Genomic DNA, 22017 nt, shown 5'->3' on the forward strand with positions numbered 1-22017 from the left:
AAAAAACATCTATATTGATTCTGACTTTTCTACATCCAACTCACAAGTTTATCATTACTTTGAGAATTTGTTTTATTAATTTAACCCTTTTAGAAGGGAAGATAATGGTCATTTGTTCTGGGAATGTCATTTTCGAGCCTGAGACCTGAAAAACAGGCTCAGGGCTTAACAGGTTAACAGTGTTCCGCTCTTAAAATAAATCATTAGCATGCCCGACTACCAGCTTAATATTCATGATTATTTATAAACATTATAAGTTATCTGTAAAAGAAAATGCTACTAGTTACTAGCTAGGCCAAGGAGCACATCATAGAGTTGTGCATTGATTACGCATTTATGTAGGCCAACCTGAAAGTTAGCAACTCTGCGGCTCCCCCAACAAAAAGCAATGAGATTAGCTTGATGATGTTTAGAAGTCTAATGTAGCCACTTGTTAGCATCGCTTTTGAGAAATGTAAAAGCTTCAGATGTTCACAAGTTGGGGTGTTTATAGAGATATTTTATGTCGTGGAACAAAACATGAACATATCTTCAAGCTGTGTTCACCACAGACCTTATTTCATGTCTTTAACTACTTAAAACACGTTCAAAAACGTTGACTTCAAGACGAGGATGCCAGCTGGAACTCATTTCATGGACCCCTCTATTATCAAACTGATAATATTGAGACAACATTTCCATCTCTGGACTTCACACCTCATTTATCTATTTTCAGCCCGATATTATGAAGAGCCATTAAAGGTGGGGTAGGTAAGTTTCAGAAACCGGCTCGAGTGCACTAAAATCTGAAAGTACACAGCCGAAAAGAATCCGCCCCTTCCTTCAGACATCCTTACAGAGCACCTCCTCCAACACACATGAACGCGCAATGCACGCCCAATGACGGCACGCCCAATGAGGGCACGAGATACATTTGTGCGTGCACGAGATGGAAGGCTGACAGACAGGGCGGCAATCCAATTGCTTGTACTTTTTACAGTATTACGGCTTCCACAGATGACATTTTTTTATGGATTTTTTGTCAAAGCACTTAAGATATTAATTGCTATCGGGATGTTAAGAGCATTCCATGGAATATAACAAAAAGTGTATCTCGAGCCGGTTTCTGAAACTTACCTACCCCACCTTTAACAGCATATTTAATAACTTTTGCAAGGGCTCTGTATGAAGTAACTTTGATTTTAGTGTGCCACAAGTATTGTAAACAACTGCGTATGTGCTGTTTACAAACCAAAGCTTGAGTCAAGGGCAGTTGGGCGTAGAACACGGTGAATTATGACTGTGGTGAATCTGCTTTATTTTGTCATCGCTTCTAATGCTCGGTTTTTGCTTTATCCTTTGAAATGTAATGGTGCTATAAATAGTGTTGAAGTCTCTCTCTCTCTTCTTTGTTTTCTCCAGGTCAGCCTACCAAATGACTCCAGCTGTGTTGAAGAGATTTTGCGGGTATGTACACACACACACACACAGGAGTAATTGCACTGATTATCAGCTGTTTTCTGTTTGCTCACAAAGACCTTCGTGTCTCTCTGGAGAGTTTGATGTTTGGAAGAAAGGGCAGGGGGGGGTGAGGGGAGAAAAAGAGAAGCAGAGAGGGGGGAGAAGGAGACATTTTGGCTCAGGTCAATGATTATTCAAGTTTTTTTATTTGTCGGATGACTTCATGTATAAATATTTTCCACAAGTGTCTCTTCCTCTCTCTTTATCCTTCCTTTCATATCTGCATTTCATTAAAATGACTCCACAAAACATGTTTTTGCCCTCTTTTTGTTTTGTTAGTGATCCTTTAGGGTTTTTTTTTATATTAAATTCCCCGCAAATCTTCTACTAAAAGCGAGGACTTTCTCCAACAATGTGAACTTATCTCTTTCTTTCCTCTCTGTATTTCCTGTCTCTCCTCTCTTCCCTCTGTCACTCACCTCTTTCACCAATCAATATGCTGGCCAACAGGCTGTGTGACAGATAGTGTGTGCTGCGAGCTGCATGAAAAGCCTTTGTCAATAATATTAGTGCGCCATTGAATTCACTGTGTGGTTTTGTAGCCGTGTCAAGTGGAAAGATCAGGGAAGTTGAGAAAGTGAGACGAGGTGAATCCGAGCGCAGGCCCAAGGTTCATTTTTTCCCTTTCTGTGACAGCACGGATACAAGTAGGTTGTCACAGACACATTGTTGTTTTGGATGTTTTTACTATTCAAGGTAACAGAGTATATCAGACATCAGGGCTCGACATTATAAATGGCCTGCTGGCCCGGAAGCACTATTTAGACACCCCGGGCCAGCATAACGTACTTTCCAGTTGCCCGCTCGGGCCACTAAAAATATTGTTTAAAAAAAAATGTTTCCTGTGGTATTGGTATTTTGACTAGCAATTTAGTTAAATTATTTCGTTTATCAACTACAACATAGCGTTCCGTGAGTCGGTTGTCGTTGTTGGAGGAAAAGCAAACAGCTGTTTGCTGAGGAGCGCAGCGCGAGCAGGCTCCCGTGAGCGCGCTCCTTCACTACAGACTATCGCGCCACCTAACCATTCGCCAAAATGTTTTTAATACCAGCGGTAGCCGGGCAAAAAACAATCTTCAAATAAAAGAAAGTCACCGGAGGAGTTAAAGGAGAGTGACAGGGAGCATGAGAAGAAGAGGGAGAGAAAGTTTCAGCCAGCTTGATCGATGGAGTTGGCTTCTAGTGGTGCAGTGACGCGTCCTAAAACCCTTTTATATAATCTATCGTATAATTTATGATTCGAAAATTATAAAAGTAGGGTAGACATGTGGAGATTATCCGGCTGAACAAAACGTGCATTTATCAAACAGGTTTGTTTTCCACAGACCTTATTTCCAGCTATTTTCCAAAACCCTGTGGAGAAGTCCCATTGCTTTTTGTCGAGGGAACCAGCAGCTTACTTCCTGGTTTTAGGATGCGTCACTGGCTGCAGCGTCGTAAAACCCGGAAGTAAACTTCTTCCGGTTCCTTCGTGAAAAACCAATACAAATTCTCCATAGGATTTTGGAAAATAGCTCGAAATAAGGTCTGTGGTTGACACACATTTAAGAGAGGGATCACGTTTTGTTCAGCCGGATAATCTCCACATGTCTACCCTACTTTTATCATTTTTTAATCATAAATCTAGTCGCCAAAAGCGAAATGCTAACGTTATGCTATAAACTAACTACAAGCCAGTACAGCAGCAGGGTCGCACGACTTTAACCGTCTATGGTATGATGTTGCCTCCAGGCAACATACCCATTTTTTTCCTTTTACATTCACACAATACATCTCAAATTATGATGCAATACTTTAAAAAAGAGGCAGGACCATAAGGAACCAATAGTAGTGTTTGAATTTGTCCCATGACTCTCTGGTGGCCAATTTGAAGACCCTGTTTGCTGCCTTTCCCACAAGGATCAGCTCAGCCATTTCTCTCCAAGAAATAAAAAAATGTATTCACAATAATAGGTGAGTAAACCTTCTTTTCTAATAGTTTAATATACTTAATTAGCTAATTAGGTAATGGAAACTTGTTAAAATGCAAATGTTGCCTGGAGGCAACATCGTACCATTATGGTCAATTGTAAATGTTGCCTTGAGGCAACACCGTACCATTATGGATTCACCATGATATTGTGGTATTGTGTGTTTAGGTATAAACTGTTCAAAAGCATACCATTCATCATAGATCTCTACAATTTAACCAAGATACATTTGATGTTAAAGCCAACCCAACGATCTGTGCAAAGATCGGATAAGAAAAAGAAAGAAACATTGCAGGTTACCGGCCCAAGTGTCGTGCATGCATACAATAAAAGTATGGGAGGAGTGAATCTTCTAGACTCGCTGATTGCTCTCTACAGAACAAAGATCAGGTCAAGGAAGTGGCATCACAAGATCGTGTTGCACATGATGGATTTCACTCTAGTGAATGTGTGGCTCTTGTACCGCAGGGACTGCAAGGACTGCGGCATCCCCAAGAAAGAAATGTACAGCCTGCTTAAATTCAAAGCTGAAGTTGCAAGTTGCCTTTGCAACGAGAGGAAAGTGTTGAAGAAGAGGGGGAGACCATCTCATAATGTTGACAGAGACCTGGCTGAGAAGAAGCACAGAGGTTCTTCCTCATCAGTGCCATCAACACATGTGCATCAAGACCACACTGACCATTGGCCTGTGTGGGTGGAGAAAAAGGGCCGGTGCAAATACCCTGGCTGTAAGGGTGAAAGTGCAGTGATCAAAGTGCTTCACTGCTGACAATAACTGCTTCATGAACTTCCACAATAATGAGTCTATTTTGTCAAATGGCTCAATAAAGTTTGATGAAAGATGCCTAGGCTCTTTGCGTATTTATTCCTAAGGGTTGTTTCACAATGGTACAATGTGCCTGCAGGCAACATTCAGACATGTAATCTTGTTAAAATATAAAAAATAAAGATTTTCACATTTGAATTGGCATGCAATTTAACCTGTTGAGGCTAATTAGTATTTTCCATGTGTTTTTAAATACATTTTGTTCAAATTTGAAACAATAACTCTCTTTTTTCATAACTTACCATTATGGCAACGTACCCCCAAAAGTACCCCCAAATAATTATTTATTTAAAATTTCTTTAGATTATGTTTATTTGGTCTATTATATGACAAAAAAACACTCCAAACATTTTTTTCCCAAATGGCATCATAGTGCGTACCATAGAGGGTTTAACGTCACGCCAACTTAAGATTGTTTCAACTGACTTGCACTGAAACTGCACTTTGAACACTTTAAATATATTAACATTTTAAACTGTATACCCCGTTTATCTAGGCCCTTTTTGTTTTGTTTTATGTATACATGTCACACTGTGGGAAACGATATTTCGATATTTCTGGATGTATAACCTATGTAGAATTTTTAACAATAAAGCTGAATTTGACTTCCGCGTGCTTGCATATTTTAACAAAGCTTTTCATTTTAGCCACACTGAATTGAACTAGAAGTCATGGCTGTGTCAATTACCAGTCTGATATCGTTTTACAAAGATGACAAGAAGAGTGTAGATAGAGGAGAGAACCACTACAAGTCAGGACACGTAACAGTGCAGCCTAGATGAAGGTGTGCTTACCGGTGTTGTCAGGGCTAGCATGAGGGACAAGGTTTATAGAGTGTCGGTGAGTAGTGATAGCAAGAGTACCGTTAACCTAGAGTTAATTTATTCACATTAATTCCCATCAACAAATCCATTTTATGTGTCACATGAAATCTTTATTAGGCAAGGCAAGTTTATTTATATAGCACTTTTCAACACAAGGCAATTCAAAGTGCTTTACAAAAAATGAAAGACATTAAGAAAATGGCATTTAAAATTAGTCATTAAAAAGAAAAGCTAATAAAATAAACATTAAAAGAAAAAATACATGGATAAAAGTTACAGTGCAGTCTAAGATGTGAATAGTTCAATTAAAAGCAGCGACAAAAAGATAAGTCTTCAGCCTGGATTTAAAAGTAGTCAGAGTTGCAGCGGACCTGCAGGTTTCTGGGAGTTTGTTCCAGATATTTGGAGCATAATAACTGAACACTGCTTTACCATGTTTAGTTCTGACTCTGGGGACAGAAAGCTGACCAGTCCCTGAAGACCTGAGAGATCTGGATGGTTCATCATTTAGCAGAAGATCAGAAATGTATTTTGGGCCTAAACCATTCAGTGCTTTATAAACCAGCAGCAGTATTTTTGAAATCTATTCTTTGACACACAGGAAGCCAGTGTAAAGACTTCAGAACAGGAGTGATGTGATCCACTTTCTTAGTGTTAGTGAGGACTCGAGCAGCGGCGTTCTGAATCAGCTGCAGCTTTCTAATAGATTTGTTAGTGAGACCTGTGAAGACACCATTGCAGTAGTCGAGTCTACTGAAGATAAAAGCATGGACAAGTTTTTCCAAATCCTGCTGTGACATTAGTCTTTTAATCCTAGATATATTCTTTAGGTGATAGTAGGCTGATTTAGTAACTGTTTTAATGTGACTGTTGAAGCTCAGGTCAGAGTCCATGACTACACCTAGATGTCTGGCTTTATCTGTTGTTTTGAACATTGCAGACTGAAGCTCAGCGCTAACTTTTATACGTTCTGCCTTGGCTCCAAAAACCATTACCTCAGTTTTATCTTTGTTTAATTGGAGAAAGTTCTGACACATCCAGTCATTGATTTGTTCAATGCACTTACTCAGTGTTTGAATTGGAGCATAGTCTCCTGGTGAAATTGTTACGTAAATGTGTGTGTCAATCCAATCCAATCCAATCCACTTTATTTATATAGCACAGTTTAAAAACAGAGGGTTTGCCAAAGTGCTTCACAATGAACATAACATTATAATAAAATATAATATTACACGAATAGATAAAAAGCACACATAAGAAAAGATAAAAAAGCACACGTAAGAATAAATACAAGGCACATAAAGGCTATGGACAGACAGTAAAAGCATACAAATAGGTAAGATATAGCTCAGACTGACTGGTAAGCGAGGGAAAAGAGGTGGGTTTTTAGGCGGGACTTAAAAACTTCAAGAGTGGGCGACAATTTAACCTGAGGGGGCAGGTCGTTCCAGAGCCTGGGGGCTACCGATGAGAACGCTCGGTCTCCCCTGGTCTTTTGTTTTGTTTTTGGGACTACAAGCAGCAGCTGATCAGCCGACCTCAAAGCCCTTGAGGAGGTGTACACCTGTAAGAGGTCGGAGATGTACTCTGGGGCCAGCCCATTAAGAGATTTAAAAACAAACAATAAAATCTTAAAATGGACTCTAAAATGGACAGGAAGCCAGTGGAGCGAAGCCAGAACTGGTGTGATGTGGTCAAACTTGCGGGTTCCTGTAAGCAGCCGCGCCGCAGCGTTTTGTACAAGCTGCAGGCGGGCCAGCGAAATCTTATTTAGGCCGGCATAAAGTGCATTACAATAATCTAAACGAGTTGAAACAAAGGCATGAATTACACGCTCAAAGTTTAAAAAGGATAAAACCGGTTTAATTTTGGACAGGAGCCTCAAGTGATAAAAACTGGATTTAACCACAGAGTTTATCTGTTTATCTAATTTAAAAGCACTGTCGATTTTGCATAGCTATGGTAACTTATTTTGTTGTTCTTCATTATCTGAGCCAGTGGTAGCATGGAGACGTTAAAGAGAAGAGGCCCCAAGATTACAAATATTACACACCAGAAAACACAGGAATATCCATGAAATAAACATACAGTAGGCTATAAACAATTAAAGGGATAATTGGGAAGGCATTACAAATGTAAATATATTTTAAATAATAAAACAATCCCACCACCACAGGTATCTACAGGAGAAGAGGGAATTCTCTCCACAAAATGTGAATGCCCACGTGGAGAATAGAAATGCAGTCATGCGGCTGCATTAGCCATCTTTGCCATCCACAATTTCAGCTGCACTGACACCCCGTCAGTAGAAGAAGCCAAAGGTAGCTAAACGTACGCATTCAGTGGAGGAGCTATTTCCTCCAACCAATAAGTCATTCAACCCGCTGACAAGAGAGCCCACCTCCGAAGATCGTGACTGGCTGAGGGACAGACTCGGGGGCAGGTTCTCAGGAATTTCTTGGCTTCTCTCCCCCGAGCCAGAAGAGGAACACTACAGCTTGGAAACACTTACTGTTCCTGAAATTATCAAATATGTTGGGCATCAGGGACCTGAGGCAATTGTGGCAAGCATGGCATTGTCTGAGGAGCAACAGAGGGTAATTCAGATGGCTAGCACTGGTCAGCGAACCAACCCAAACTGGCATTTGTTCAGGAAAGGAAGGTTGACTGCCAGCAACTTTGGAGCTGTCCTGAGGTCAAAGCGTGTGACTGCTTCCCTTAGTGCCAGGGTGCTAGGGCAACAACAGGCCCTTGATGGTGTTTTGTCTGTACAGTGGGGGACTATGAATGAATGTGAGGGCGTCAGGGCATTCACCACTGCAACCCAGATGCAGGTCCATGAGTCAGGTTTGTGGCTCTCCCAATCAGGAGTGTTGGGGGCATCTCCAGATGGTCTGGTAGGGTCTTCCGCTGTGCTGGAGGTAAAGTGTCCCTACGGAGCCAGGGAAATGACAATTAGTGAAGCATTGCAAATCAAGGGCTTCTGTGTCAGTAAGGAAGGAGAAACATTCAGCCTGCGTGAGGAACATCCTTACTGGCACCAAGTGCAAGGTCAGCTTCACCTCACTGCAAGAAAGTTGTGAAAAAATTGTGAATCGTTTTTAATTTACATTTACTCGCCTTTGCAATGTTGTGGTTGTTAGTGTTAGGCTTCCTGTCAGCTCGTCTGTTGGGAAGATATAAAATATTAGTTTCATGGAAGTCACACCGTCACATATAAGAGCATTAAGACATACAGTACATAGGCTAAAACAAAACATCTAAAGATATAACCTTGCACTTTGTCTCGTGAACATTTTCACAATTTTGACATTTTTATAGATGAAAATTGAACTAAAGAAATAAATGATAGATTCATCCATATTGAAAATAGGTGTCAGCTGCTACACTAATTATAATAGTTATATTTCTTAATGAATTAAGATAAGATATTACTGTATTGATCCCAATTTGGGAAATGTTTGTGTTGCAGCAGCATAACAAGAAAAACAAAATATAAGTTATTAAATATACAAAAGTATGTGAGGGATGGAATATTAAATTGAATATAAATTTAAAATGTACATGTGATTTTACGTCCAAGAGAAGCTATGGAGCAGAGAGTTCAATATGTCAAACTGATTTCCCTGACTACAATCTTTAGTTACATGATGAAACGTTATGCTGCTTATACTAATTAGACTTATCATATAAGCCACACATGTTTTAATAGGATGTATTCATTATCTTTACTTATGTTGCGGTCTTTTCAGCAGCGCCATCTCTAAAACGGCGATACAGTCACTACCCATCATTTAAATTTCACCGTGACATGGACAAAAATGTAACGTCAGCTTACCTCATAGCACGAATCCAGACAGGGAAACGATAGAACGAGCACGTTTCATTCAAAGACCTGTGGCTGCAACCCGGAGCAAAGCAACAAACCATTGCGTAGCTAACTAGTAGCGCTAGCTTTAGCTAACGTTAGCTAATGAAACGAACTGCCGAGTAAAATTGGAAAACACTGGTAATTAATTATTCTATAATTTGTAAAACTACGGTGTTAAAAACGACAATTTCAAAAATACAGATTCTAATGGTCAGATATAGATATACAGATACTAAAGATAGGCAGGTACTTGCTTTCAAGCAGAACACAGGGGAAAACAAACTTAGCGGGAGTGTTAGGCCGCCTAACACTTTACGAATATAATAGTTTTTTATGGACAACTTTACCATTCAATCTCGTCCAACTGATCTTGCAGCTGTCACTCCTCGGCTCTTGGTAGTTCAGGCATTTATCAAACCTGGCAACTCCGGGGTTCCTGGCAAAGTCCAGTGGCTCCGCCCCAAAGTCTCAGAAACTCTTCACGCGCGCGTAGACAGACTCCGCGAGCGAGTGAGGCTGACACTCCCGCGAGGGAGCAAGAGGGCTGTCTCTCTCACGAGCGAGCGCATAGCCGCCCGCGGGTGTTTAATCTGAGTCATTTTATGCACGTGTAAAAGCACATTTTCCGTGAGTAGCTTGTTTTACGTGCTAGAATATTGACCCAAATCTGACTCCATAGAAGTCCCCAACGCAGCACACCCTCCCGGCCATCAGAGTCGAACCCACAGTTCGGAGGAACCGACCGCCAGAGCACCGGCACTAGGCCGGGCCAGCGTGGAGGCTCTCCGACAGTGGGTCGCGTTTGCCATTCGATCAGTGAGAGGAGAGGAGAAAAATGCATCAAAAATGGTCAAAATCCGTTAATATATGGATGAGTGGGGGGTGGGGGACAAGGCTGGACACGGCTGGACACAGGCCGTGGGGGGACACCCGAGACCGGGCAATGTCCCCGGTAGAAATCTGAATCTGCCAATATCGTTCCAACTTTACTCGACTTATTGTCACTCAGTCATCAGTTTCTATAGACTATCTGGATTTAGTTATTGCGTAATAATTATTGTGTTCCCACAAATTACTAATGCGTGGGAACATAATAACTAATTTGTGGCCACGCATTATTAATTTGTGGCCACGCATTATTAACTCGTGGCCACGCATTATTAACTCGTGGCCACGCATTATTAACTCGTGGCCACGCATTATTAATACGTGGCCACGTATTAATATTTTTCTCACCAATGTCACCAGGGGGGCTTCGTACTATAGTTTAAAAACGGTAGCTGATTTCGGTAAAATGTCAACGCGTGAAGCATATCAAGGACTCTGAGCGTCTGAAGTGTGCTTTTTGTGCACTTTCGGGTCAATAATGTGGCATTTTTGGCAGATTTACTAAAGGTGTGCAGCTGGTGCTCTGAGGATAGATCAGGCTGTATTTACAATGGGCCTTAATGGAAACATGTTGTTGTCACTTCATGCCCTCAAGAGGCATTTTTTTTTTTTTTTTTGTTTATTTTTTTTTTTAAATTTCAACGTGAGAGGTTTTCCTACAATTCAAGCATACAATGATGTCCCAGGAGTGTAGTGTTTGGGAATTATGGCAGTTTAAAAAAGAAAAATGTAAGGCGAATTTCAAGCTCTCCTCCACTCTAGCTGTGACATCACGCACTCTAAGCCTCAACAAGCTGCGCAATACACACTAATGTTAAAATCTGAAGAAAGCCTCTTTACCAAGCTCCAAACTAAGTTAAATATCTCAACAAGTATAAAGTTTTCAAGCTGAATGTCTTGTGATCATTTTAAAGTTGGAATGAAGTCTCTAGCTGAAAGTATGTGGAAGGAGTAGCATTTGGCGCAAGGTGTACTGTAGGTAAAAGAGGATTTGAAGGTTCCTCCCATTGAGTTACATGTAAAAAAAGAGTTTAAAAAGCTGAATATTTCAAAAAAGTATAATATATTTTGAAAAAATTGTATGCTGAAGTTATTCGACGGCAAAATATTGGTTGAAATAATAATAAGAAGAAGAATAAGATTAAAGAAAAACAGAAGAACTATAGTGGAATGTGTTGCACAGCATTCGCACTAATGACGTATATGAGTTAAAGATAGGTGGTGAATGGGGAATGATATGACATATATATAACAAATGCCACACATTTAATTACAATTGCAGGTACACACACATCAGGAGTGCCGTCTGTCAAAACACAGGAACTCTGCTAGTAGGGATGATGTCAGAGAAGAGTTTCCTAGCAACATACAGTTTTTCGTCAGGACGAGTGCATTACGATGTCGGAGAGGAAAACACACGCACATGTAGACTGGACCCAGACTCCTGAATCTTCAATAACATCTTGCTTCTACACACACACAAACGCAAACACATGAAACATGAATCATCTCAGGATATGAGTCATCTACTCCCGAGGGGGCGAAGAGAGGCATGTTGGGATATTGTGATGTCACTGAACTTTTAAGGCCCCTGACCCAGTGACCTGCTGTATGGCAGTTGTGTGAGTGTGAACGTGTGTGTGTGTGTGTGTGTGTGTGTGTGTGTGTGTGTGTGTGTGTGTGTGTGTGTGTGTGTGTGTGTGTGTGTGTGTGTGTGTGTGTGTGTGTGTGTGTGTGTGTGTGTGTGTGTGTGTGTGTGTGTGTGTGTACAGGTTTTGGAAGTAATGGAACACATGCAACTGGAATATGTAATCAGAATACCAAATAGTAACTGAATTCCCTTACAGTTACCGAAATAAAAGTGTAAAAGAGGACACTTAATGGTAATTTTCAGATTCATATTAGTATGTTGTGGCCTTACTGTGACATGTCTCCATGCTTTAATGTTCAGAAAGATTTTTATTTTTCTCACACTGCCTGTGCTGCAGCACCTCTTTTCACCCTCTGTCTGAAACCAGAGCCCAGTCTGCTCTGATTGGTTAGCTGGCCGGCTTTGTTGTGTTTCGCCAACCGCTTAGAGATGTCCCGCCTCTTAGCCTATCACGTACCATGTGTTGGAGTGCTAGCCAATAGATGTGTCTGTGTTACGTAGTGATGTCACTATGTTACAGAAGTAAACAAAGGATTCCAATGGAGGCGATTCAGGCAGGGGGGAGTGTGTGGGAGACAAACACCCTCTGTAGGGAAAACAGGGATTTTAGCCTTTGCAGACTATTTACATGCACTAAACTACTTATATGACACACTACAGGGAAGTCAAACCCAAAAAGCCAAAAATAATTGTGCAGTGGACAATTTCCCGTTATTTCCCAAAACGTAACGAAAAGTAATCTGATTATATTACAATTTGTTGCGAATTACATTCGGTTGAAGACCATATTTTTGTACAGGTAATTCATAATTGTAACATAATGCATTTAATGTAACCCTCCCAACCCTGTGTATGCCAGTGTTAATTTACAGGTGGGGCCTTAAAAAGAATGCAAATAACAAACAATAGTGCCTACATTAAAAATGTGCACCACTTCCCTTTAAATGCAGTATCATCTTTCCGCTGTTTGTGAGAGAGAGGAACAACCAATATCGTACAGATGATATACTGTAGCTGCAGGACACACACACACACACACACACACACACACACACACACACACACACACACACACACACACACACACACACGCACATACGCTTATCTTGTTGACTAATTAAAGCTTGTGCACATTGAAAATAGTCTTCAACAGAGGAGACTGTGATTAGAATAATTGAAATGGGATGCTGCTGCTGCTGCTACTTAGCTGGAATGCAACCAACTGAAGTCAGCTTTTACTTTGGTAATTCCACAACTCTGCACTTAGTTCACTGTGAGTACACTGATCCCTGGTGGGCAACCAACTCCCTGTGCTCCTCTCAGTTTGTGCTATAAGTTATATTAAAGTCCACTCTGATGGGGACGCTTCAGTGCGGCCTTGATTAAACGCTGACTCAGCTGCTCTGCATCAGAGCGGTTGCATAAGCAGTCCCTTTGGTCAAGTGTAGTCATTGTAATTCACCAGGTACTTTCCACATGAGGAAAAACTTACATTAACCGTGATTCCTCTGCTTCACTTAGTTTGTGCTACCAAATGAACGAAAATAATGTGTATGTAATACAAATATTTGTGTGTTTAGGAGATGACCCACTCCTGGCCTCCCCCTCTCACTGCCATACACACTCCTGGGAAGGCTGAGCACACCAAGTTCCCCATCCCAAACAAGGTTAGTACAAGTCCTCTGTCTTTGTCCCACTACAAACAAAAGCTGTCTGCTAACATTAAGGCTTTATAGAGTAGTGCCAGAATGAGTTCTCAAACCCGAGAATGAGTTAGCATTTAGGCACTGTTGGTTCCCTCGTTTTGTCAGTTTTTTTTTTTAAACGTTTGTAGTTAGATACTTGAAATAAGTTCTGTGGTTAAAACAAAAAGGTTTTGTTCTACAACATGACATACGTCAGTAAATACCCCGCTGGTGAATGTCTGAAGCTTTCAAGTGACTTAAAAACGTTGTCTACTAGCAAGTGACTAAATGAAACTACTAAACGTCATCATGCCAGCAATTAGCCGCCTTTAGCTTAGACCCCGGCCACACGAGGACGAAAACGGCTAAACGCATAGGATTAATGCAAACGCAAACAAGCTTCCGTCCACACGCAATAGTTATCCGGATAGTGTCTGCCCACACGAGACCGCTCCGTTTAGCTCCAACCGCTGGAGAAGCTGCAGTACATATGCAGGAGCCTGTACGTGGCGCTGTAACTTCACCACAAAAGCAGCGAAGAAGCATGGTTGTCATGGTTGCCCTTCTGTTTATTCTCCACGGTGGGGGCCGAGGGAACCGGGCAGAGTTTTTCGCCAGTCAACGTGTATTAAAGTTTAAACCTTCCGACAAAATTATAAAAGTGCCGGTCAAAGGTCTTCTTTGTTATTTATTGAGCTTTAAAACAAATGAATAACGACTCTATATAATATAATAATAAAATACACGGAGCCTCTCTTTTTCCACCCTCTCTTCGGACAGCGCCAGTGTCTGTTTCATGCAGCAGCTGATCCAGTAATGAGTGACCCGGCCGACAGTAAAAATAAACATATTTATAACTAGTTTAGGTAGTTTGAGAGGTGTCTCCGTCCTGTCAGATTAGACTTCTCTCGCGTTTATGTCCATATCGAGAGAAAGATAAATAATCTGAATTCAGTGTGCAGTTTACTTTGACGCGGGGGTGAGCAGCAGAGGTGGGGAGAGGCGGGGCTATTGCGCAATCATTATCAGAAAATGATCGCTGAAGCTGCAGTACATATCCACAAAAGCAGCGAGTAAGATCCCCCCCGGATGTGTAAGTCTGCTGTAGATGTTGCACAAAGAACTGTAGCATGGTCAGTAGCGTCCGGAGCACGATAGCAACTCTGCGATCCGCCATTGTTGTTGTTGTTGGTGGCGAAACACATCAGCAATGGCGCGGGGTACGCGGAGGTGAGCAGCAGAGGTGGGGAGAGGCGGGGCTATTGCGCAAGGGAGTGGCTATATACAGGACCGTCCTGTACACAACGCCAAATGACTATATACAGGACCGTCCTGTACACAACCCTCTGAAATGGCTATATACAGGACGGTCCTGTATATAAGGTCTCTGAAATGGCTATATACAGGACCGTCCTGTATACAAGCTCCGAAATGGCTATATACAGGACCGTCCTGTAAACAGCTCTCTGAAATGGCTATATACAGGACGGTCCTGTATATAGCCATTTCGGAGCTTGTATACAGGACCGTCCTGTATATAGCCATTTCAGAGACCTTATACAGGACCGTCCTGTATATAGCCATTTCAGGGCTTCTGTGCAGGACCGTCCTGTATATAGCCATTTGGCGTTGTGTACAGGACCGTCCTGTATATAGCCTCGGCCATTGCGCAATCATTATCAGAAAATGATCGTATAGGGCGCACACACGGAGCTGTTTGACCCCCCAGAGCGTTGCGTATGCCGTTCTATCCACCTTGGGACCCGTTATCGTTTCCTCAGTCGTTTAGTGCCGTATGCGGTCGTCCTCGTGTGGCCGAATGGTCTATATGACACTAAACAGTAACGCAAACGGCCGTTTTTGTCCTCGTGTGGCTGCAGCCTTAGTGACATGTATGTAACATGTAGTCATGTAGTCATGTGACCATGATGTCGTTTTGCCTAATATTTGCTTTTCGCTTCTGATGATTGCATTCACGCTTCATCTATTAAGGGGTTGTAAATATGTGGAGATTTTCCTGCAGAACAAAAGGAGTAACATAAACGTTAGCCACAAGCCTTATTTTCTGCAATATTCCAAAATCTAATGGAAAACTCCCATTGCTTCTTGTCGAGGAAGCCCTTGCAATGGTTATTCTGGTCCGGCCTACAACAATTAGTAATCTCTCCCCCACTATATAGTATCATATTTTCCCGAGAAAAAGGTTATATTGAGGTTTTTCAATAACGCGTCAAGTTAGTGTCTTTATATGTTATGACAATGTTTTTTGGTATTGTGTTTACATAATTGTAGATGTTAGTCTGCCCTGTTATTACAACGTGTGCTTCCCTTTGTGTACTGCAAGTGGGAAAGCTGTATTTGATTTTGAAAGTTTATATGCCAACAAATATGGTTGGAAATAAAATATTTGAAGAGATAAAAACGTATAGAGATTTACGGTAATGATTGCATCTATCCTTTTCCAATAAACGTATGCTTTAGGACTTTTGATGCACTGGAGTCTTATAAAACTAATAGTATATTACTAGTATTATAGGAGTGGCATAATCTTTAAGAGAGGGAGAGCAACTTCAAAATATCTCTACCTAGCAAATAGTTGTTTTATTACATACTTATATGGTATTTGGCTGACGCTTTTATCCAAGATAATCCTTTATTGGTTCTTCTATAGGGTCTTTGCAGTGTTACAGATAATAAATAACACTTAAAATAAAAAACTATGGCATATGATATAAATATATAATATTGCACTATATAAGATATTGCTGCTTCATAATATTTCTGAATGCCATAAATATAACTAACTTTAAATGTCGTTATCTGCTTTGACTAAATCCTTCCCTTTATTAGTGCATGAGTCAGAGAGTGGAACAAGGATGTGAAAGAGTTCAGAAACCTTCACTTGAACTCCCACACTTAAAACTAAGTGCTCTCTGTCTCTGAGAATCTTCGCTCTGCTCATTAGATCTGATCCATAAATTCATCGTGGCACTGATTGCTGTGATAGAATCAGATTACTGTTGCCTCACCCTGCGAGGTGGCGCAAGTGACAGCCAATGAAATTACAATGTTAATGAAGTACTGCGTGTTTAATTCGCCTCCCTAATGTGTGTGTCCGCAGCTGAGAGGAAGTGGACACATCCCTGATGACAGGATCTGTACTGTACCCACTATCAAAGACGGGCTTTATTTATAGATGTCTTTCTTACATTTGTGATAAATGGCGTTTTTTTATCGCTAATAAATCTAATGCTTTATTGTCATTAAGCCCTTAATAAGAAACACATTTTGGGTTTCCAGCTTGGAACATTGTCTTTTTTTCTCTCACAGGACTCTTTATTTATATTTGTAGTCCATCAGGGGGGTATACTACGAAGCAGGATTTTCGCTTAGCCGGCTAAATTCAGGGAAAACTCCGGCTTTCCGGTCCTACGAAGCTGGTTCTCTTTTTAGCAGGCTAGATCTCCATGGTAACTTATGCTTAGCGGCTAACCTGGTCGGGACCAGGTTAGGTTGCAGGCTAAGAGTTCAACTCAGTGAAAGCACCGCCTGCTGACCAATCAGAGCTCAGTGTGCGGAGTTTAAAGCGATCAAGTCATATTACAGGATAAAGGAAATACAGAAAAGCTGCCGTCGCAGGAAAGACGGCCGGCAAAATCACCGACTGTGTGAACGTGAACATTAATAGAATATCACCTCCATCTTCAGAGCAATCTGACTATTATAACATTAGCGTTAAGAAAGCTTACTTAAATATCTGCCACAACATAAGTAACCGGATCAAAGTAACATTAAGTACAGTCCGCGGCATATCACTTCATACTGTATATTTTCTTATCTGAGTCAGCTGAGCCGTATCTGGCCGTGCAACACTCACAGTGTCACATACTGTATGCAGAAGTATTATTTTAAGCAACACATTAAATTGACGAAACACTCGAGACAAATGTAATTAAAGTCAAATCGTGTTTTAGACGGGGCAGTGATATCATAAACCTGTTAATGTACGCATTCAAACACTTTTTCTTTTGCCAGCTGTATTCACCTTGCAGGTGCAGCTATGTGGCTTTTATCCTGGATAAAGTGTTTAAGTCATGGATGTTTAAAGTTTAACTTCTTCATTTTTGACTAGTATTAAAGTTCACTTTTCATTCAGGAAGTATGACGCTGCGCTGTCAGTGCGCTTCTCCATGTTTGTGATTGGTCGAATGCTCCAAATACCACCCCTTTCATGTGAACGCGCACCTAACTAGATAGGGCACGGCTGGCTTGAGCGATCCACTTGATAACCCGCGTCGTAGTACAGTTTAGCGAGAGCGCGTATGTTTTGGATTAGGGCAACCGGCTAACTCAAACATATCCAGGTTAGGTTGAACCAGTTTCGTAGTATAGGCCCCAGGTGCTGCCCCAAAGTGTAATTATAAAAGAAAACGTTACATTACATTTAACAATTTAGAAAATGAAACATTTGTGTATCTGTACAATTTATATATTTTGTGACCCACTCTTACCAAAAAACAAACTTCACCCACAGAGACTTGAAGGGAATAACGTTGTTCTACCACCCACGCTGTTTTCTTTTTCAACAGGTAATGTTTGGGAAGTGTAGTGCAGAAACACAACAACAGTAATCACTAAACACTGACTTGCAATAAAAAGCAACAACTTAAGAGTTTCCTCTTTTGGAGACAGGTGTTAGAAAAGTTTCCACAAAAGTGCTTTTCATATAGATATTCAGAGCATTTGTCACATTAAAACCAACATAAATGTCATAATCTATCTCTGAAACGGCAGCTATTTTCTGACTGAAACAGCAGGTGTTTCTCAATGCTTTTATGAATCATATTTTGATATGCGCAACGGCACATTGGTGGTGATTTTAAAGGAAATAGCGATTGTAAACACAGCAGCAGTAAATCTGACCCGGTACTTAATGAATTAGTAGACAGTGTTGTGGTGCTTTTACCCCCTGGCGGCGCGCTAATCCTGCCGGCGAGTTTTAAGAATGAGGTGAAAGCATTGGCGCGGTGGAGATGAGAGGATCTGAATTCTGCGTAATGGCATCGTTGCGCTGCTGTGAAATCAATAACGACATCTGTTGGTTTATTCATTCAACTCATCGTCCTCTGGCTCTTTCTCTCTCCCTCTCTAGGAGTCGCAGCATGTGACCTCGGGCTACAACACCCAGAGTAAGTTTCCCAGCATCCACCCTCACACACTGCCTCTATGGTAATTAACACTGGGGAGGCCATAAAGGCAATACCACCCAGAAAAGAAGCAGCTTCGAATGAATTCGTAGCCACGGGAGCACCAAACCTTTGCTTTCATCTCTATGTGAACAAGTAAGCAGACAAACATGGTTTTACACACACGGATACATTGGTGCTATTGATTGATTGATTTATTTTTTTCTTTAAAGGGGCCCTATGATGCACATTTTCAGGTTAATATTTGTATTTTGTGTCTCTACTGGGACATGTCTCCATGCTTTAATGTTCAAAAAGCTCTTTATTTTTCTCATACTGCCTGTGCTGCAGCACCTCTTTTCACCCTCTGTCTGAAACCAGAGCCCAGTCTGCTCCGATTGGTTAGCTGGCCGGCTCTGTTGTGCCCCTTAGCCTATTATGTACAGTCTGTTGGAGCGCTGCCCCATAGAAGCACAAGTGTTACATAGTGATGTCTTTATGTCAAGAAGGTAAACAAAGGAGTCCAATGGGGGTGTTTCAGGCAGGGTATGTGGGAGAGAAACTCCCTGTGGAGGGAACATAGGGATTTTAGCCTTTGTAGCTCATTAACATGCACTAAAACCTTTAACACAATACAGGACAGGGAACACCCAAAAAAGCACAACAGGACGTCTTTAAAAGCAGCTTGATGCTCACACATAAGAAGGAAGAGCTTTTTTAGTCAGCATTTACATTTTGCGTAGTGAAATACAGCAGAGGGTGATTTGCTGTTATTCATGGACAATTACACATTTTGGATCATTTCATCCCAAGCTCACACTTAAGTGGTGAGCTGAGCACAGACTGCTCAGAGTGCTGCTGTTACTGATAGCATTCACTCAGAAGAGGGAAATGTTCCCTCACAGTATGTCTGATTTCGCACTGCAGTATTCATTTATCATTATATCATTTCTTTATTTTTGGTTTAAAGGCAAAAAAACTGATTGGGAAACACATTTTGTGGGGTTCACTTGACTCATAGTGCCGAACACTCACCAAAATAGAAGAGAAGCAGTAGGGTTCATAGGTTTATAAGAAAATGTGACATAAATAACACAATACAGGACAGGGATTAGGTTTGTATCTTACTAGTGTTTTGTATTGTTTTTACATCATGTAGGAGAGTTTTTCAGTCTGTGGCTTCTGATCTGGTTTCATTGTCTCGTGTTTTACATTTGTTTCATGTCCTGTCTGTTTTTGATGTATTTATGCTATGTTTTCATACAGTTGTTGTTGCACTTTGTTCAACTCTGTTGTTTTTAAATGTGCTATAGAAATAAAATGGATTGGATAAATATATCGTGATTGAAGCTAAAGTATATACAGTACCAATAGGTATAAACACTATGTAGAACAGTAGTATACATGTTGAATATACTATTGAGGTAGCAGAAAGATATACAGTATAATATTTACACTATAGAAAGAATATAGATCAAAGTGGTTCTATTAAGCTCTTTGGCGTTTTCTTTTTTCTGTAGTGTCTTATATACATTAGGTTTTGGTGCATGTAAATGGTCTGCAAAGGATACAATCCCTGTGTTCCCTCCAGAGGGAGTTTCTCTCCCCCCCCCCCTGAAACGCCTCCATGGTACTCCTTTGTTTACTTCCGTAACATAATAACAATACTGTATTTCACTTTGTAATGTATTTATGTACACTAAAGCATGTTCAAAATGGAGCAACTGACAACTAAATTCCCCCTTCAGGGTTCTTACGGTCATTAAAAACCTGGAAAAGTCATTGAAATTCAAAATGCAAATTCCAGGCCCTGGAAAAGTAATGGAAAATCATTGTTGAAAAAGTGTATGAACCCTGCCCCTTGATAAGTAAAGTATTCTGTTTTGAAGACGTATATTTTGCCTAAAAACACAATAGTTCTCATAGGCTTGTTAAATACATGCTAAATTAGGATATTTCAACACATTGATAAGATATTGAGGGATGGTTACCTAAACAATTATGTTCTGTTTCATAAAGTGATGTATAGATGACTCTAAACACTTGATAGAATCTCTTTTATTCTATTTATTTAGTATTGACTCCCGGGCATCAGATCATCAAAAGCCTCGTCTGAACTGTTGCTCTGCTTTTAGCCCTCATCTTGTAGTGTTTTGAAATGTTTGTGATGTATATTTTCCCCACTGGCGGGTTTTTCTCTCTGATATAAACAGAAGAAACACAACATGACTAGAATATAAAACACAGTGAAAAGGTTCTGCTCTAAAAGTCTGTGTAACCATTTAGAAAACATTTCACCTCAGTCTTTGTCAGGCAGTGCATTTCAGTTTGTTTTTCACCCAAACCCCTGTTACCAAAGCAAGGCAGAAATACGCTCTCTAATTAAATAAAAATGTAGCAGTGACATGTTTTCTAGCGTCACAACAGAATTGCACATCCACAGTTGTTATAGTCTGGATTCTTGTCAAAAAGCAATCAACACACAAACAAAAACACATGCAAAACAGTGATGCTGGAATGTCCTCTGATGTGTTGCAGAGCGATGTACTGTATCAGCTAACAAGCCTGCTGCGAAACCTCCAACTGCACCACAGAAGTCGTGAGTATCTCCCTCCCTGACACACACACACACACACACACACACACACACACACACACACACACACACACACACACACACACACACACACACACACACACACACACACACACACACACACACACACACACACACACACACACACACACACACACACACACACACACACACACAGAGAGAGTGTCTGACCCGCTGCTGCTGCTGCGTTTGCCTCAAGGTAAAATTAAGCTTGACTCTTGGATGAAATTCACTGCTGGTAGGAGAAAAAGAAAAAAAAGATTGTGTGTGGATCAGAGCGAGGAAAGTGCAGCTATATTAATTTAACGTGAGCCAGGAGCATATTGCAACATCTCTGGCCCCTCTCCACTTCACTCACACGGCTGTACAGCAGGATTCATTGCAGGGAGAGATTGGAAAAGGAAGAAATCTTGGCTTGTAAATATTCCTCTCGACCCTGATTTATCCTGGTTTTGACCGCAGAATAAATCATTTTGTTTCACAAAATGACAGTTGGCTTAATCCCTTAACCCTGAATAGTGATTAGTGAATCATATCTTAGTAACTGTGACTATGTATGCCTTTAGCCTTTTCAAAATAAGACACACAAAAGGAATAGTGTGAGCAATTGATTAAACAGCGTGTTTCTTAAATGTAAGATGCAAAGGTTAGCATACCCAGCTAATATGCTTGTCAGAGGAGTAACATGACACTGCTACTGAATCTTAATTAAGATACTATCCTTAGTGCACTGCTATATCCTGCACCGGTTACATTTTGACCATGTAGTGTTGTCTGAAATTGCCCGCAGCTGCTGTGACTTGGCGGAAGTGACAATCACTGCTGCTGCTAGCTAGCTAGCTAACAGCATTGTTATCGTTCGCTGCAGCAAATTATTACGGCCTGCTCAATTAATCCAATAAAAATTACCGAATGCTTCTTTTTGATAATTGTATAGTGGTTCATGAATTCAATACAGAAAATAAGCCATGTGTTTAACTTTTATTAGTTTAGTGGTCG

At 40.8% G+C, this 22017-nt stretch overlaps 1 protein-coding gene across 1 annotated transcript in view; it reads left to right on the forward strand.

The window, feature by feature from the left end:
- The window catches only part of LOC117546978 (AF4/FMR2 family member 3-like), a 163649-nt gene that overhangs the window by 124685 nt on the left and 16947 nt on the right, over nucleotides 1-22017 (forward strand). The window contains exons 5-8 of the mRNA XM_034217427.1: nucleotides 1402-1446; nucleotides 13111-13197; nucleotides 18368-18404; nucleotides 20940-21000. Coding sequence (XP_034073318.1) covers nucleotides 1402-1446; nucleotides 13111-13197; nucleotides 18368-18404; nucleotides 20940-21000 — 230 coding nt within the window. The remainder of the gene's footprint in view (nucleotides 1-1401; nucleotides 1447-13110; nucleotides 13198-18367; nucleotides 18405-20939; nucleotides 21001-22017) is intronic.

Source organism: Gymnodraco acuticeps, unplaced genomic scaffold (genome assembly GCF_902827175.1).
Source record: "Gymnodraco acuticeps unplaced genomic scaffold, fGymAcu1.1, whole genome shotgun sequence".
In the NCBI taxonomy this organism is placed as follows: Eukaryota; Metazoa; Chordata; class Actinopteri; order Perciformes; family Bathydraconidae; genus Gymnodraco; species Gymnodraco acuticeps.